Genomic DNA, 17,962 nt, shown 5'->3' with positions numbered 1-17,962 from the left:
CCGCCAACGAGGGTAGGGGAGGACGTCGGGTCCAACACGATGGACACAAGGGGCCGGATGTTATGCAGCCCGACGGCCTGAGCGTGGAGAGCGGCGATATGGTCAGCGTCAAGTCTAGAGGCTAGGGGCCTCAGGAGTGACTGGAGGAGCCACCTAAGCGACTGGAGGGTGACCGAAGATGAGACGCTGCGCGGTGGCCATCTGTGCACTCAGGGTGGCGCCCATGGCGCGCTCCTACTCCAGGGCGAGGGTGAAGGGGGGTCGTCCCCGGCGAGCGTGCTGGTGCGGAGGGGCGCGGTGCATACACCAGGGGTGATGCGGAGACCGTTGGAGGAGTGGAAGCCAAGTAGCGCGACCTGCGAGGTGGTGGCGACGGCCTACCGGTCGGTAGACTCGCTGCGGGGTCAACCCAACTGCAGCGCTGGTGGCTAGGCCCACGACGAGTTCATCGGCGGCGGCCAGAGGGGCGTTGATGGCGACGCTGGTCACGTAGACGCTGATGGCGACTGCGCCCGGATCCATGGGGGTTATGCCCGCCCAGCGCGGCAGCTAGGGAGACAGGGGATACATGTCGGCGGGGAGGGTAGAGAGGAGGGGGGAGCCAGTGGCTGGGGCTAGAGGACAAGGCCGACGAGGAGGGAAGGGTGCGACCGATGATGAACAGTGCCGATAGCGTCTGTAGCAGCGTCTACAGTGGCGGAGGGGTGGGAGGAAGGGAAGAAGAGAGTAAACTGGCTCTGGTACCAAGTTAGAATAAAACACTAACCCTATCTTAGGGTTAGGTGTTGGATTAATAGACTTGAGTTAACTGGACCTTGCCCATTACACAGGAGTGGGAGAGTAATTACACAGGGGAGAACCCCAAACCCTAAACAGGATTCTAACATTATGGAATGAAAGAGAGATAAGAATAGTACCCAACTAGTCCCTCCATATTTTTTTATTTATCGTGATTTCGTTCAAAAACGAACTAGCGGACGACAAATATTCAAAAACGGAGGTAGTATGATTTTAGAGTGACGTGATACAAATACAATTGAGAGAGGACTGAAACAAGCGACGCAAGTTAAAAGGACCTAAATGTGCTATGTCTGAGGTCCATATATATAGCAAAAATTATGTACCTAGAAAATCTAAAATGACTTTGTAACGGAGGATGTCGATACCAATAAAGTCGTCAGAAGTTTAGGAATTTTTTTTCTGAGGATAGCCTATGCAGCTAGTTCATTGAGCTACCTATACTAATAATTTCCATAATGAACAAGGTAAAACATGGATGGGTGCAATTGAGCAGATCACAAATCCAGCAGTACAGATGGTTGTCACAACACCAGATTCTGTTCAGCCCTAAACACAAAAGAACACCCCTCCCAAACATATACTCACGTGTTCTTGACAGTGCAAGCTTGTCCAGCGACCCATCATTGTGACTGACTCTTCCCGAGAAGTTTCTGGAGCTGTCCATTTGAAAGCGCATTTACTGTATCTGCAATTATTGAGCAAACAAAAATGTTGGCTGTTGGTATCAACCAAGGTAGCAGTATGCTTAAATAGTTACATTGAAACAACAGTGCAGCTAGACGGTTTAAGAGCACTCAAGGTTTAAACGCTAACCGTCTGAGCCACCAATATGCTGTCCATTGACAAACACCTGTGGCACAGTACGACGCCCAACTAGGTCCAGGAGAACACTTTGAATGTCACGCCCATCCACTGCATGACACGTGTACATTAGGCTTTGCAACTCTTGCAGACAAAACCAACAAAGTATGTGATTGCATTGAATTTGCATGTAAATCAAAGATGATTACCTCGGGTATCTAGTTCAACAACATATGGATCTTCCTTAAGGTCTCGAAATATGTGCTTAGCACGCATGGAGTAGCTGTGAGAAAGGGAGCAAAATAAGCATTTAGCAATAAAGTAACCACTACAAGTACTTAATACTGGAAAAATAATCGGACCATGAAAAGAAGTGTCTTTGGGTACAGAATCAGGACTTGACTTCACCTAGCATCAATACCAGTATACCACCACATTATCTGATAACCTTACTAGAGCTTAAGCATTATCTGTGCTTCTATAGCAGTACCAATATATATTCGTGAATACGTGGAAAAACGGTGTATCTTTGCATTAAGTCTACAGCAGTAACCCAAGTAATGGAGACAAAGATCCATATCCAAGCAAGACATGATACGGGAAATGAAAAGGGAGAACGCTTGATGAAAGTAAAATGCTTCTCTAATGAAGCAACAACCACCATAATGTTCTTTTGGTTTAGGTGGCTAGCACATTGGATTTCAAAGAAATGGAAGCACTAACACACAAGGGTTTAGACTCAGACTCAGTAGAACTAACGCCGAATATATGAGATGTGACTTCGGCACTGCTAGATACGAGGAAGGAGATGTTAGTTTGGAAGGTCAAGCAGTGTCTAAGAAGGATGTCTTTCAGTATTCAGGATCAATGCTACAGAAAAATGGGATATTGATGAAGATGTTAGCCATATAATCAAAGCATGGTGGGATGAAGTGGCATCAAGTCTCTAACGTTCTATATGACAAGAGGATACCACATAAGCTAAAAGGAAAGTTTTATAGAACATTAATTAGACCTACTAAGTTGTATGATGCAGGATGTTAGTCTACGAAAGACGTCATGTTCAGTAGATAAGTGCTATAGAAATACATATGTTACGTTGGATTTGTGGCCATACAAGAAGTGATCGTGTCTGAATCGATAATATGTGTAGGTTAGAGGTATCACCAATTGAAAAACAGTTTATGCAACATCGATTAAGATAGTTTGGACATATCCAATGGAAACATCCAGAGGCACCAGTGTGTAGTGGAATACTAAGGTGTTATAGTAAATGGGAAGAGAGACAGGGGGAAGTCGAAGTTGGCATGGAAAGATGCAGTAAAAGCAGACTTGAAAGAATGGAATGCACCCAAAGACTTAGACTTGAATAAAAGCAAATGAAAAATAGCTGTCCACGTGACTGAACCTTGATTTGTAGTTTTTGTTAGGTTTCAAATATAGCATACCCGAACTTGCTTAGAACGAAAAGGCTTTGTTCTGGTGGTGGTGGAAGAAATAACAGACAACATCGTGCCCATAACAGAAAGGGCACAGTAGCAACATTGGAGAGAAGAATGAGACAAGCTAAAAGTAAGAATAAAACAAACAAAGTGCATCAAGATAAAAAAAAGGAACGATCCCCTTCCCTTGAATAGCCATTGACAACACGGTAGGCAGGGAAGGTGAGGGCATGTTGAAGGGGGATTCTCACTGTTCTCTGATTCAACAGGGGTGAGTTTTGAGAAGGTCCTTAAGTTGGCTTTTCACAAAAAAATGCTTAGAATTATAACGACAAGGGCACTACAAGATATACCTGCTCAATATACACAATCCTTGTAGGAAGCATATTTACCAAAAAAACAAAAAAGGCCTTCCCTGTATTTACCCTTTTTCTGATAAATACATATTACAAATCGATACACCAAACATCTAGGCTTCGTATGCTGCAATAAAAACATGAAAATGGCATATGAATATAATCTTGTGGACCATGGTGTATGATGCCTACTGTACTTCTGACCACAGAATAGAAGAAACCAGTCTAATAAATTCAAACTCATCGATAGCCTCTATCATGAAAACTAAATCAGAAACAAAGAACACTAAAATAACTTCACATGTAACCAAGGTGTGCGTGTCTAGGTACAACCATATAACAAATCAGTTCAAATCCACTCTGCAAGTAACAGGCCAACTGGCTACTGGCCAGCTCAAGACAGTTGGGCTTGTTAAGTCTGTGAACAAAGTAGTCAGTCCACATGATACAGACTTGTGCAGAACCTGGTTGTTTGATCATAATTCTACTTCCTCTGGAGATAAAGTGGTTTGCTTTTCTGTATGTCTAATTTTTTGTTTGACCATTGAAAAGCAAACAACCAACTTATGGATCAAATCAGTATTACTGCAACAAGTATATTTGACCCTTAACACTATTTATAAATTAGATAAAGTTTCACGATTAGAACTGACGGACGGATGTTATTGGCCTAGAAATAGCTCGAAAGCATGTAGGCTTAACAACCTTTGCACTAAATTATTGTGATTAACGTTGTACTTTATAGTGATAAAAATTAATTGGAATTATATAGTTCCTTTTGTTTTGCAGAAGCAAACTGAGTTAGGCTATAATAATAGAGATTGATGATTAGGTTTATATGGTTTCTTTTGTGAATTTTATTAAGGATCAACTAGTAAGTGTCATGAAGTTGATAGACATAAAATAGCGACACGTTTCTTTTGACGTACTATAAAAAGCGCTGGAATAATCAAGATAGTCAAGAGGGTGAATTTGGTGTCTCTAATTTTTCTTGGACAAATTAAAATTTAAACACAAGCTTAACTATCTCCGTGTGTTTAATAATGTGTCTAATAATATGATAAAAAGTTTATATCCTGATTTTCTATTTTATGCTACGATGGTAATTTTAAAGATGTTAATTTTAAAATTGAATTACTCAAATATAAATGTATAAAATAAGTAAAAGATCAATGGACTCCTCGATGTTTTGTATTATAGATGTTGTTAATCTTGGAGATGTTATACGTGCATCTCATATGGCACACCGCAGTGCATAGTTGGCTTCGATCCTATTTGGCAAGTGATTAGAGATGTCAACGGGTACCCGCGACCCAATACTCAATGAGTATTTACTCTATTAAGGTATGTAGTATATGGTCTAAATGTTCTATCCATGGATCTCTTGTTCGGCAAAAACCTTTACCCAATTAGTAAACGGGTATAAGAACGTTCTGCCCCCACTCATACTCGTTAACCCGTGGGTATAAAATATCCGGTATAAACTTAGCCCAAAAGTATGAACTTGGGCTTTAGTCATATATCTCTATTTCCTTTTGGGCGATATATCATAGAAGGCTTAATAACTATTTGATGATCATGTAATAGAACATGTAATGTGTTACTATCCTAGTGTTGCTAATATATCCAATTATCTATGGTGTTCTTGAATAGATAATTAAATGATGCTAGAAATTTTGTAATGTATATACTTGACATTTGTATAATGTAGATGTTTAATCTTTGTGGGTACGGATGATCCGACAGGTAACCTATATCCACATGGGTATGGGTATGAGTGTAAATTCATATCCATCGGTGAATATGAGTGACCCGATGTGACTTTTTTTATCTTGAATATAGATATGAGATACTAATATCCAATAGTTATTTATCCATTGTCATCTCATGGATGCCCGCGCGACAAGATAAGAGATCATAGTGCTCATGTACGCCATCAATGCCATTTTTTTTAAATGAACAACATTTGAAGCCTTTTCCATGAGAAAGAGAAAGGAGAACTAAAATATTTATAAAAGTTCCTTATAGCAACTTCAATAGGAACCCTAATCACATAAATAAATTAAAATATACGTAGAACTTTAATAAGAAAAGACAGCTCCAACAGGAGCCTTATTTTAATGAGATTCGTGTAAACTTGAAGGGTAGCATATTTGTATCTCACATAGCCGCAGGCCCGCAGCCGGTATGGTTCGCGCTCGTCCCAGCCACCTCGGATATTTTCGCTTTCTTCTTCGCCGCCACCGGCTCCCATTCCACCGCCAAGGTCAGCTTGGTTTCCATCGCCGCATCGCGTGTGCCAACCCCGCTCCCATCTCGACTGTCACCGTCCGAACTCCGAACTCCGAAGAACTGATCCGTTCTGCACCCGCCCTCTCTAAAGTTCCTGCACTCGTCCCTCTCCAAAGTTCCTGCAGATTCACTTCTTTCCTGCCAGCCAGAGCCATGGTTCGGGAGGATTTGTGGTGTGACAGCGCTACAACAAATCTGTCAACGGGGACTCTCATCCTCTTGCTCATAGAAAGAACTGCAGTGTTACAGGTAGGTAATTACCAGAGTACTACAACTAAGTAAATCTGTCAAAGGCAGTCATGGCATCCATATCCTTCGCATCAGTACTGGGAGTGGCACACGCCCCGCACACATACTACTACATCTACTAGTATGTAGTGGAGTGCTTGAAAGGCATAAGACTGCCCGCAGCAGCTGCCGCGCGCTCGCCCCCTCCCCTTGCATGGCGGCTACAGGAGCACGCGGCAGGCCGTAGCGCGCCCCCCTACGAGGCTCCCCGTGGCGCGGTTCCTTTCTCTCTCCCACTCAATCCAGGGGTTCACTGTTCATCATCTACGACACTATGTTGTGGGTCCACAAGTAATTATTAGTAGATAAAAAATTGATAGTAGATATAGAAAATGATATTTTATAGTTGTAGTGGGTTATAGAGGGAGTATTTAGGGAGATGAAAAAATAGGAGGTGAAATTTTGATGATGTGACGCAAAAAGTGATATAGAAGGAAAAATTTAGAGGAAACCGCTGCGGATAGCCTAAGCGAATTTTTTTCTTCTTCTTCTTGGGCTACATCCATTTGCTTGTCCACTAGCCGGCTAGTTTTGCTTTTTTGGGTTTTCCACGTCTCTCTACAATTGTGACTGTTAGACCACCTATAATTGTGACTGTTGACCACCTATAGATGCGGTTCAACTAGCCCTCCGACCCCCCTCTCGAGAGTTCCGCTCCACCGCGGCGAAGGAAGTGGCGGAGGAGGAGGAGGATCCGCGCCTGCGCTGGGCCTTCGTGCGGAAGGTGTACGCGGCCCCCCGCTGCCGTCTGGCCCACGTACATCGCCATCCTCCTGTCCCTGTCCCCGCTCGGACTCTTCCTCGCTGCCGCCGTGTCGGCAGATCTGGCCGGGTAGCCCGGTAGGAAGCGTCGTGGGAGGAGACAGGCGAGGCGTTCGACCGCCGCCGGCAGCTTAGGACGTACCGCGTCTCTGTTCTATGGGTTCACGAGTTTCGGGGCCCTACATGGATTCTTCGCCTCCGCCTCCGCCTCGTCCGCCATCGCCGCCGCGACACCCTCCTCACCCTCAGGGCGAGCGTCACGGCGGCTGGGAGATGCCGTACCAGGACGTGGACCACAAGCTCCGCGCGCTGGTCGGAGGCGCCGAGGGCTTCGGCCGCCACGCCATCGGGGGCCTCTACGGAGCCATCCACCGCGTCACGTCGCTCCAAGGTACGTTACGTACGACAAGGAGTTAGATCGCGCCCAGCGCTTCCCGATCCTTTGATTCCTGAATGAATCGGCGTGGCGCAGACAACGGGCCCGGGAGTCTGAGGGAGGCGTGCCACGCGGAGGAGCCCCTGTGGATCGTCTTCGAGGTGTCCGGCACCATCCACCTCCACTCCTACCTCCGTGTCTCCTCGTACAAGACCATCGACGGGCGTGGCCAGCGCGTGGTGCTCACCGGCAAGGGGCTCCAGCTCAAGTCATGCCATCACGTCATCATCTGCAACCTGGTGTTCGAAGGAGGCCGCGGGCACGACGTGGATGGCATCCAGGTCAAGCCCGACTCCACCAACATCTGGATTGACCGCTGCACCCTCGCCGACTACGATGACGGCCTCATCGACATCACGCGCCAGAGCACAGACATCACAGTCTCAAGGTCTTTTCACTCTTCCTTCCCCTGTAAATCTAATTACTATATTGCAAAAAAACTGCTATCCGATGCGGAAATTTTGTAGTAATCGATATATTAGCTTCACGATTGAACCAACCAATTAACAAATTACTGCACGCAGATGCCATTTTATGCGGCACGACAAGACGATGCTCATCGGTGCCGACCCCACGCACGTCGGCGACCGCTGCATCAGGGTCACCATCCACCATTGCTTCTTCGACGACACGCGGCAGAGGCACCCCCGCCTCCGCTTCGGAAAGGTTCACCTCTACAACAACTACACGCGCAGCTGGGGCATCTACGCCGTCTGCGCAGGCGTAGAGGCCCAGATCGTGTCCCAGTGCAACATCTACGAGGCAGGTGGAGGGCCCCCAAAGAAGACAACTGTATTCAAGTACATGCCGGAGAAGGCCGGCGACCAAGAGGACGTGGTGGCAGGGTCGATCAGCTCGGAAGGGGACGCCTTCCTCAATGGCGCGCTGCCCTGCCTGATCGATAACCCTGGGTCTGTCTTCAGGCCAGAGGACTACTACCAGCAGCGGACCATGGAGCCAGCGTCGCCGGCGCTCAAGGACATAATACAGCTCTGCGCAGGATGGCAGTCGGTGCCCCGCCCCCCGGATGATCGCTGACTTTCATCATTCTGATATGCTGCAGCTCGCTTCTGTAAGAATATTCGTTTCACGGAAGCACTGCATTTGTATGCATCTCATCCTAGGTAATTCAGCATTTGTTTCATGGTAGAGCCGCATTTGTATGCCACTCCTCTTCATCTGCCCCCTCTCTGAAATGTAGTAGAAAAGTTGTTATGGTTTTCTATTTGTATCTTTATTTATAGTACATACAATTCCCAATGTAAAGATATTTCTCTCATCCATAGCATTACAATAGCTTTTAGTTGTGAATGCTACTCGTATGTCTTATACTAGAAAGCTGCAAGACACGTCAATCTACTTTGTAGACATTCACAGAGAATGAGGATCTCCATTCATAAGGAATGCAGGAATTTTAACTGAGCTTGCAGAGCTTGATGGTTTAGCTGTGCATGGTGGTTATGACAAAGGATCCTCCAAAAGCTAATAAATAAAAAGGTATGTCAAGATTGTCATTTAGATTTCATTTTTTTGAGGTATGGGAGGACGGTTGATTATGCACCTCATTTTCATAACCGTAATATGGTAGAATAAGTCTCGTGTCTATCTTAGATTTTAGCTTATAGTCAAACGGTAGTTGATGCATATGACAACACTAGTGCGTCACCCTGCTCCCCCATATTTAAATGTTAACAAAAGCTAAAATTATGTGTAAATGGGAATTCAAGCCGTGGTTGTTGGTTCCAAAATCTTGTCGCTGTAGAGGTGAACCTTTCTGAAGCGGAGGCGGGGGTGCCTCTGCCGCGTGCCGTCGAAGAAGCAATGGTGGATGGTGACCCTGATGCATCGGTCGCCGACGTGCGTGGGGTCGGCACCGATGAGCATCGTCTTGTCGTGCCGCATAAAATGGCATCTGCGTGCAGTAATTTGTTAATTGGTTGGTTCAATCGTGAAGCTAATATATCGATTACTACAAAATTTCCACATCGGATAGCAGTTTTTTTGCAATATAGTAATAAGATTTACAGGGGAAGGAAGAGTGAAAAGACCTTGAGGTCGTCATTGTAGTCGGCGAGGGTGCAGCGGTCAATCCAGATGTTGGTGGAGTCGGGCTTGACCTGGATGCCATCCACGTCGTGCCCGCGGCCTCCTTCGAACACCAGGTTGCAGATGATGACGTGGTGGCATGACTTGAGCTGAAGCCCCTTGCCGGTGAGCACCACGCGCTGGCCGCGCCCGTCGATGGTCTTGTACGAGGAGACGCGGAGGTAGGAGTGGAGGTGGATGGTGCCGGACACCTCAAAGACGATCCACAGGGGCTCCTCCGCGCGGCACTTCCTTCTCCGCCACTTCCTTCGCCGCGGTGGAGCGGAACTCTCGAGAGGGGGGTCGGAGGGCTAGCTGAACCGCATCTATAGGTGGTCAACAGTCACAATTATAGGTGGTCTAACAGTCACAATTGTAGAGAGACGTGGAAAACCCAAAAAGCGGAGTAAACTAGCCGGCTAGTGGACAAGCAAATGGATGTAGACCCAAGAAGAAGAAGAAAAAAATTCGCTTAGGCTATCCGCAGCGGTTTCCTCTAAATTTTTCCTTCTATATCACTTTTTGCGTCACATCATCAAAATTTCACCTCCTATTTTTTCATCTCCCGCAGTAGTTCTCCCTAAATACTCCCTCTATAACCCACTACAACTATAAAATATCATTCTCTATATCTACTATCAATTTTTTATCTACTAATAATTACTTGTGGACCCACAACATAATGTCGTAGATGATGAACAGTGAACCCCTGGATTGAGTGGGAGAGAGAAAGGAACCGCGCCACGGGGAGCCTCGTAGGGGGGCGCGCTACGGCCTGCCGCGTGCTCCTGTAGCCGCCATGCAAGGGGAGGGGGCGAGCGCGCGGCAGCTGCTGCGGGCAGTCTTATGCCTTTCAAGCACTCCACTACATACTAGTAGATGTAGTAGCAGTGATTTCAAGTCGTCCGACTAATCGCGATTAATCGCGATTAGTCGGGCTGGTCGGTATTTAGTGCACGATTTGGCGGACGACTCGACTAGACAACCTAGTCGTCCTGGTCGTCCGACTAATCGTCGACTAGGGCGACTAGTCGTCCGACTTGTGTGATCTGGTCGTCCTGGCTAGGGTTCAGTTATTGGGCCTTTTTTAGCCCATCTATAGTGACTGCAAGTCTCCTCTCCTCTCCTATTCTACCCTAGCCGCCAACACTGGCTCTCTGGCCTCTGCACGTCTCCTCTGTCCTCTCCTCTCCTCTCTTGCACCTCCTGCCTCTCCCTTCTCTTGCACTGCGCCACTGCCCCTGCGTCCCTGCCCCTCCTCCTGGACTCAAGAGGTAGGGCTGCAAGATTGATGGACAGATGGAGAGATGAAGAATTGGAGATTATGCCATTCAGGTAAGTCACAAATCACAATGAAGCAATATGTTACTTTGTTTATCCTAGTTGTTTGTTCTAATTTATATAATGTATAGAGGTATATTTATATATATACCTATATAAGTATAGCTAATAGTCTAGGACGACCAGGGACCGACTAGGACCGACTAGGGGTCGACTAGTCGCCCTAGTCGTCGCCTAATCGCGACTAGTCGCCTGGTCGGTCCCAGTGTTCGACCAGGCGACTAGGCGACTTGAAATCATTGTGTAGTAGTATGTGTGCGGTGCGTGTGCCACTCCCAGTACTAATGCGAAGGATATGGATGCCATGACTGCCTTTGACAGATTTACTTAGTAGTAGTACTCTGGTAATTACCTACCTGTAACACTGCAGTTCTTTCTATGAGCAAGAGGATGAGAGTCCCCGTTGACAGATTTGTTGTAGCGCTGTCACACCACAAATCCTCCCGAACCATGGCTCTGGCTGGCAGGAAAGAAGTGAATCTGCAGGAACTTTGGAGAGGGACGAGTGCAGGAACTTTAGAGAGGGCGGGTGCAGAACGGATCAGTTCTTCGGAGTTCGGAGTTCGGACGGTGACAGTCGAGATGGGAGCGGGGTTGGCACACGCGATGCGGCGATGGAAACCAAGCTGACCTTGGCGGTGGAATGGGAGCCGGTGGCGGCGAAGAAGAAAGCGAAAATATCCGAGGTGGCTGGGACGAGCGCGAACCATACCGGCTGCGGGCCTGCGGCTATGTGAGATACAAATATGCTACCCTTCAAGTTTACACGAATCTCATTAAAATAAGGCTCCTGTTGGAGCTGTCTTTTCTTATTAAAGTTCTACGTATATTTTAATTTATTTATGTGATTAGGGTTCCTATTGAAGTTGCTATAAGGAACTTTTATAAATATTTTAGTTCTCCTTTCTCTTTCTCATGGAAAAGGCTTCAAATGTTGTTCATTTAAAAAAAATGGCATTGATGGCGTACATGAGCACTATGATCTCTTATCTTGTCGCGCGGGCATCCATGAGATGGCAATGGATAAATAACTATTGGATATTAGTATCTCATATCTATATTCAAGATAAAAAAAAGTCACATCGGGTCACTCATATTCACCGATGGATATGAATTTACACTCATACCCATACCCATGTGGATATAGGTTACCTGTCGGATCATCCGTACCCACAAAGATTAAACATCTACATTATACAAATGTCAAGTATATACATTACAAAATTTCTAGCATCATTTAATTATCTATTCAAGAACACCATAGATAATTGGATATATTAGCAACACTAGGATAGTAACACATAACACATTACATGTTCTATTACATGATCATCATATAGTTATTAAGCCTTCTATTATATATCGCCCAAAAGGAAATAGAGATATATGACTAAAGCCCAAGTTCATACTTTTGGGCTAAGTTTATACCTGATATTTTATACCCACGGGTTAACGAGTATGGGTGGGGGCAGAACGTTCTTATACCTGTTTACTAATTGGGTAAAGGTTTTTGCCGAACAAGAGATCCATGGATAGAACATTTAGACCATATACTACATACCTTAATAGAGTAAATACTCATTGAGTATTGGGTCGCGGGTACCCGTTGACATCTCTAATCACTTGCCAAATAGGATCGAAGCCAACTATGTACTGCGGTGTGCCATATGAGATGCACGTATAACATCTCCAAGATTAACAACATCTATAATACAAAACATCGAGGAGTCCATTGATCTTTTACTTATTTTATACATTTATATTTGAGTAATTCAATTTTAAAATTAACATCTTTAAAATTACCATCGTAGCATAAAATAGAAAATCAGGATATAAACTTTTTATCATATTATTAGACACATTATTAAACAAACGGAGATAGTTAAGCTTGTGTTTAAATTTTAATTTGTGTAACACCATAAAAGCCATCAATTAAAATAATGAATTTAGTTTTTATATTAATTAGGGTAATGATTTTTTTAGTGTTTAAATTATTTATTTGCATCGTTTTCTTTGCATGCGTTTGATTTCTTATCGGATGTTTAATATCAATTCATTTTAAAAGAGATACTAGTAATTAAATAATAATTAAGTATTATAGTAATTATTAGTCTAAAAACAAGTACTCCATTTATAAATATTTTTGGTAATTTTTTATGATTTTTAGAGTTCTTTAAAAATGAATTTCGAAATTTAAAAAAAGAAAAGAAAAAAAAACCTAAAACCACCCAGCCGGCCCACCTAGGGGCCCAATCCCCAAACCCTATTCCCAGCCGCGCGCGCGCCTGCTCAATTTCCCAGCAGCCGCCGCCGCTCACTCCTCTCTCTCCCTCACTTCTCTCTCCCTCACTTCTCTCTCTCTCACTTCTCTCTCTCCCACTCTCTCCTCTCTCTGCTCTCTCGCGTGCGAGCGCCAGCAGCCGCACGACGGCGAACCCGACCTGCGCGCCGCGCGTGCACCCTGGCCAGGCCGTGCGAGCCGCGCCAGCCGTCGCGCCTGCGCGCGAGCCCAGGCGGCCGAGCACCACCGCGCCGAGCCGGCCCCTGCGCTGCCCGATGCCGCGTCGAGCGCGCGTCCAGCCGCGCGCGAGCGCCCAAGCCGACCGACCCGAGCACCGCGTCTGCAACCGCCGTGACCCGTGCGACCGTTTCTGTGATTAATGGAGCTTGAATCCCTCCGTTTCTCCTCCCCCATTCCTCCTCCATTATGCTCCTTGAAGAAACTGATGTAGTGATGGCTAATAAAGACCACGTTACTCTGGCAGACCATTCTTCTCCCCTCCCTCTCTCTATAAAAGGGAACAGCAGAGCATCCCCATTCCTGCCTACTCGAATTTGCCTCTCCCTCTAGCACTCCTCGCTCATCGCTAGTGCCGTTGCCGTTCGTTGCCGTTCGTCGCCGGAGTTTGCCGCTCGTCGCCGGAGCCCGTGGAGTTCGCCGGAGTGTGCCATTCGTCGCCGGAGTTCACCGGAGCCACGTACTCGCTGTCCGTAGTCGAGCCCCGCTCTCCGTCCGGTCGAAACTTGTCGATTCATCCCCGTCACACGCACGAACCCGAGGTTGATGACGACCCAAATTTATTTTATGTATTTTTATAAAGTGCTTTCGATTCGATTCATGTGTTGTATAGTTTGTTTGTTGTAATATGAACACATGTGATTCCGATTTATGTATTTGTGTGCGCTACGGAATTTGTTAGAAATATGCGATTAGTAGTGCACCGTGTTATTTCATGTTAATCGACGCGTTGATTTTGGTTTAGAGAAATATGACGTAGATTTAATAGTCACATGTTGGTGATAAAAATACTAGATAAGAATTTATAGTCAATTTTGGTCACGATAAATTCTAGAAACTATCTGGAGAATTATAGGTGCATTTTTGATGGATTAGAAAAATGATATAGAACTCAGGTCATATGAATAATATAGGATTTTGGATGATTTATCTATTTATTTTATTAGCATTTTCTTTTTAGAAGGAAAAAGAGAAAAGATCACCAGTAGTGTGGTAAATAGATTTTGCTAGTTAAATAATCTTGTTCGCAAATTGAGCACTTAGATTTCTAGACTAAACAAAATATTAGTTTATGTAAAAATATCCTCACTTGTGTATAAAAAGTCCAATTACCAATTTATGTAGATTTTTAGAATATTAATATTATTAAATTCATTTTTGCTATACTAACTAATTTGAGTTAGAAGGAATAAAAGGTATTAATTTATTTATTAGTATTAAAAGATAATAAGTATTTTTTTAATTTCATTGATGGTGTTAAAATAAATTAATATTAGTTAAAATTATATTTATTGCACCCACTCCTAAATTCACCATTAGGATTCACATTAATAGCTATAATTGAATTCATAAGTATTTACGCGATTAGTACGTAATTAAAATGTGATTAGTGCGACGTGTTAATGTGCATGTAATGGTGCATGTTTATTTATGGGTGTATACTTTATTTTTGTATGTGCGATGTGCGACTATAATAGAAGCGGACTGTGTGGTAGAGAATCCGAACTCGTTCGAGGACGACCCGCAAGACGCTTTTGAGCAAGGCAAGTGGATTCTCCCTCTGCATATTCTGTTTGTACCTACTCATTGCATATAACAATGTTTACTTTTCGATATATTGCATAATTTGATGGGCTTACCTAATTAAGGATTTCCTAGATTTACTACCTGTATTCCTTGTTTAACCTGGGAAAATAATTAAGCTGTGCAAGATTTATGCTACTGCTCAACTTAATGATTCTTAATGTCACTCTTTAATTGGTTTTAATGTTCCAAAAATGTTAATTGGCAATTATGACATTAACCCGATGGTTAAGATAACTTTATTACAAATTAATTGGAACATGGAGTGACCACCCAGGATAACAGTGCAACCACGAGTGCTATCATGGCTCTGGCTTTGGTAATTAGCTCTATATGCTTAGTGCCTAGCACCTTACCTAAAAGATGGGCAAGAGGGGGAGCGGTAGGTGCTGGCAGCCCACGTTAACATGGGGTCGTATTCTTGGCTAAGGTACTTCACCCAGGGGGCCACCACCATCGTCTTAGAAACCTTAGCGGGTTGCTTTGTATTAAGTGTATTTTGTGAAAACCTCATAATGGATCCCTAGTCATTCACCTCGGCAGTGTCTAAGGGTCCGATCAACCCGGGCTAGATGGGATACATGGCTTGTGGGTAAAGTTGTACCACCTCTGCAGAGTGTAAAACTGATATATCAGTCGTGCTCCCGGTTATGAGCAACCTGGACTCCTCACATGATAATTGAACTTAAAGATGGACATAAATTGAGATCTGATGATCTGCCAATAATTTGCTTAAGTGGTTTCACTTAAGTGTTTTTGATATATTCATATTCCTTTGTTTAAATGGGATATTTGGGATTCACTCTTATTAGTAAGACAGGTGTTGATAATAAAATGTTGACCAACTAAAATGCTTACTGCTCAACCTTAGCCTCACCTTGTTATACCTGCATTAATTTTTCCCCCACTTGCTGAGCCCCGACCATAAGTGAGCTCACCCTTGCTAATATTTTGATCAGAGGGTGATGCTGGAGACTTTGATGGAGAATTTATCGACGAGGAATTCTAAGTCTAACGATGCGCCGGTCAACTTCCTGTGGAAGATTGCCCAGTTGTTTATTTCCGCTTAACTTTGATGTGATACTTGTTTAAGACACAATGTTTCAGATGATGTAATAAAGTTTTATACTCTCTTTACGCCTTTATTGCATTGTCTTTTGATATATTACACTTGTGACGTCAACATATGTGTGGAGATGGATCCTGGCACACATATGGTATGCGCTCGGTTCTACCCCCTGGAACCGGGTGTGACAATTTGTCCAAGAAAATTAGATACACCAAATTCACCCTCTTGACTATCTTGATTATTCCAGCGCTTTTTATAGTACGTCAAAAGAAACGTGTCGCTATTTATGTCTATCAACTTCATGACACTTACTAGTTGATCCTTAATAAAATTCACAAAAGAAACCATATAAACCTAATCATCAATCTCTATTATTATAGCCTAACTCAGTTTGCTTCTACAAAACAAAAGGAACTATATAATTCCAATTAATTTTTATCACTATAAAGTACAACGTTAATCACAATAATTTAGTGCAAAGGTTGTTAAGCCTACATGCTTTCGAGCTATTTCTAGGCCAATAACATCCGTCCGTCAGTTTTAATCGTGAAACTTTATCTAATTTATAAATAGTGTTAAGGGTCAAATATACTTCTTGCAGTAATACTGATTTGATCCATAAGTTGGTTGTTTGCTTTTCAATGGTCAAACAAAAAATTAGACATACAGAAAAGCAAGCCACTTTATCTCCAGAGGAAGTAGAATTATGATCAAACAACCAGGTTCTGCACAATAGTCTGCACTGTATAGTTCACATGGGGTGCTGATCAACAACAGTATGATCTGAACCTATAGCCTAATTTACTCGCAATAGAATGTAGACCAGCATCTTATGCCATAAACTAGAGCAGCATACTCTGCAGAACAAAGCAAACGTCACGGTGTTATACTGTTACTACAGATTCACCGAACCAAATCCATGCTCCATCAAACATGAAACAGTTCCTAGCTTCCATTTTTTTCAGTTTTAGCAGCTAAACAGCTCGATTTGCACCACAGCAACCACATCCGCAATACCACTGAAATGAACCCAACCAATTCTCCACTTCCTGGTGCTCAATTGCACAGGAAATGCCCTAATTCGCACCCGACCATCTGCAAAATCCATCCAATTCACGACATAAACCAAGCCTCCGCCAAGCAAAACCGCGGCTAGACTGGAAACTTGTTGGGATCTAAACTAAGCGCTTATATACAATCGGCTACCCGTGCTACCGCGGACCCCAAAGATTCCATACCTTCCGCCAGATTTCGAGGGCGAAAGTGAGCAAGCAGAGGCAGCGGTATGCCGAAGCGGTTGGTGTTTGGAAGGGATAACTTACGGGCAGTAAGTCTTGGAGAAGATGGTGATGCGGTTGGAGTAGATGGCGTTTTGTACGAAAGCCGACGGCGACCGCGTCCCCGCCGCGAACTCCGCCGCTGCGAGGAAGAAGAACACGGGAAACGCCAATCTGACCAGAGCCATGCCCCTTCGGATCCGATGGATCAACCCGAGCCGTTCGGTCCTTTCCGCTCTCGTCCTTTTCCTGACCCACGTGATTGCGTGGCTGAATAGCAAGTTCAGATAGATGAGGTGTTCTTTCGATCCTGATATTAATTATGACTACATCAATAATAATTTAGTTGAGTGTTTTAATAACTGAGTTAAAATCACAAGGATCTACCGGTTGTTGAACTAGCAGATAAGATTAGAGAGATGATTATGGTCCTTTTGGAAAAAGAGAAGAATTGGTGTCAAACTAAAGGCTGGTTTGGTGGACAGAAAAATAAAGGGGATTCATGGGAATAGTAAGGGGATCTCTCTTCATAGATTTTATTAGGCCTGGGCAAAAAGAACCGGAACCGAGGAACCGAACCGAAATAACCGAGAACCGGAACCGAACTAACCGAACCGAAGGAACCGTTATGAAATTCGGTTCTGGTTTTTTGAGAACCGAAATAAATGAGATATTTTCGGTTCTGCACTCCAAAGAACCGAAAGAACCGAAAGAACCGAAAAACCCAAAAGTATTAGATTCAATTTGTTACATGTGTTTGTAACTTCGGATGTTGTGTTATTGACTTATGTTGAACCTCTAATCATCCATGTATTATCTATGAAATTATAGTCATTGTGCACTTGTCGTTGTTTGTGGGGAGATGTTGCTGAAATTTCTCACAAAAGTTGTCGTTATTCATAATTTAAGA

General features: G+C 44.0%; 1 protein-coding gene and 1 pseudogene across 3 annotated transcripts; one reads left to right on the top strand and one right to left on the bottom strand.

Annotated features, from left to right (window-relative positions):
• Positions 1–1,121: 1,121 nt before the first annotated feature.
• LOC100283484 (Grx_C3 - glutaredoxin subgroup I pseudogene) lies at positions 1,122–17,330 on the bottom strand (annotated as a pseudogene). 2 transcript variants are annotated; one of them, NR_174684.1, is made up of 4 exons: positions 17,098–17,330; positions 1,812–1,885; positions 1,615–1,713; positions 1,122–1,486 (listed from the first exon to the last, which is right to left on the bottom strand). The product of NR_174684.1 is annotated as a Grx_C3 - glutaredoxin subgroup I pseudogene, transcript variant 2 (transcript). The 2 variants fall into 2 exon arrangements; NR_174683.1 differs by lacking the exons at positions 1,122–1,486; positions 1,615–1,713; positions 1,812–1,885 and adding exons at positions 8,395–9,090; positions 9,227–9,589.
• LOC109939990 (probable pectate lyase 4) lies at positions 6,574–8,546 on the top strand. The gene is made up of 3 exons (XM_035959230.1): positions 6,574–7,133; positions 7,215–7,566; positions 7,703–8,546. The coding sequence occupies exons 1-3, from the start codon at positions 6,899–6,901 to the stop codon at positions 8,214–8,216; spliced, it is 1,101 nt and encodes a 366-aa protein (XP_035815123.1). The 5' UTR covers positions 6,574–6,898; the 3' UTR covers positions 8,217–8,546.
• Positions 17,331–17,962: the final 632 nt, after the last annotated feature.

This window comes from Zea mays, chromosome 5, assembly GCF_902167145.1.
Source record: "Zea mays cultivar B73 chromosome 5, Zm-B73-REFERENCE-NAM-5.0, whole genome shotgun sequence".
NCBI classification, from domain to species: Eukaryota; Viridiplantae; Streptophyta; class Magnoliopsida; order Poales; family Poaceae; genus Zea; species Zea mays.
The sequence above is the reverse complement of the archived record's forward strand: the minus strand, read 5'-3'. Positions and strand labels throughout refer to the sequence as shown.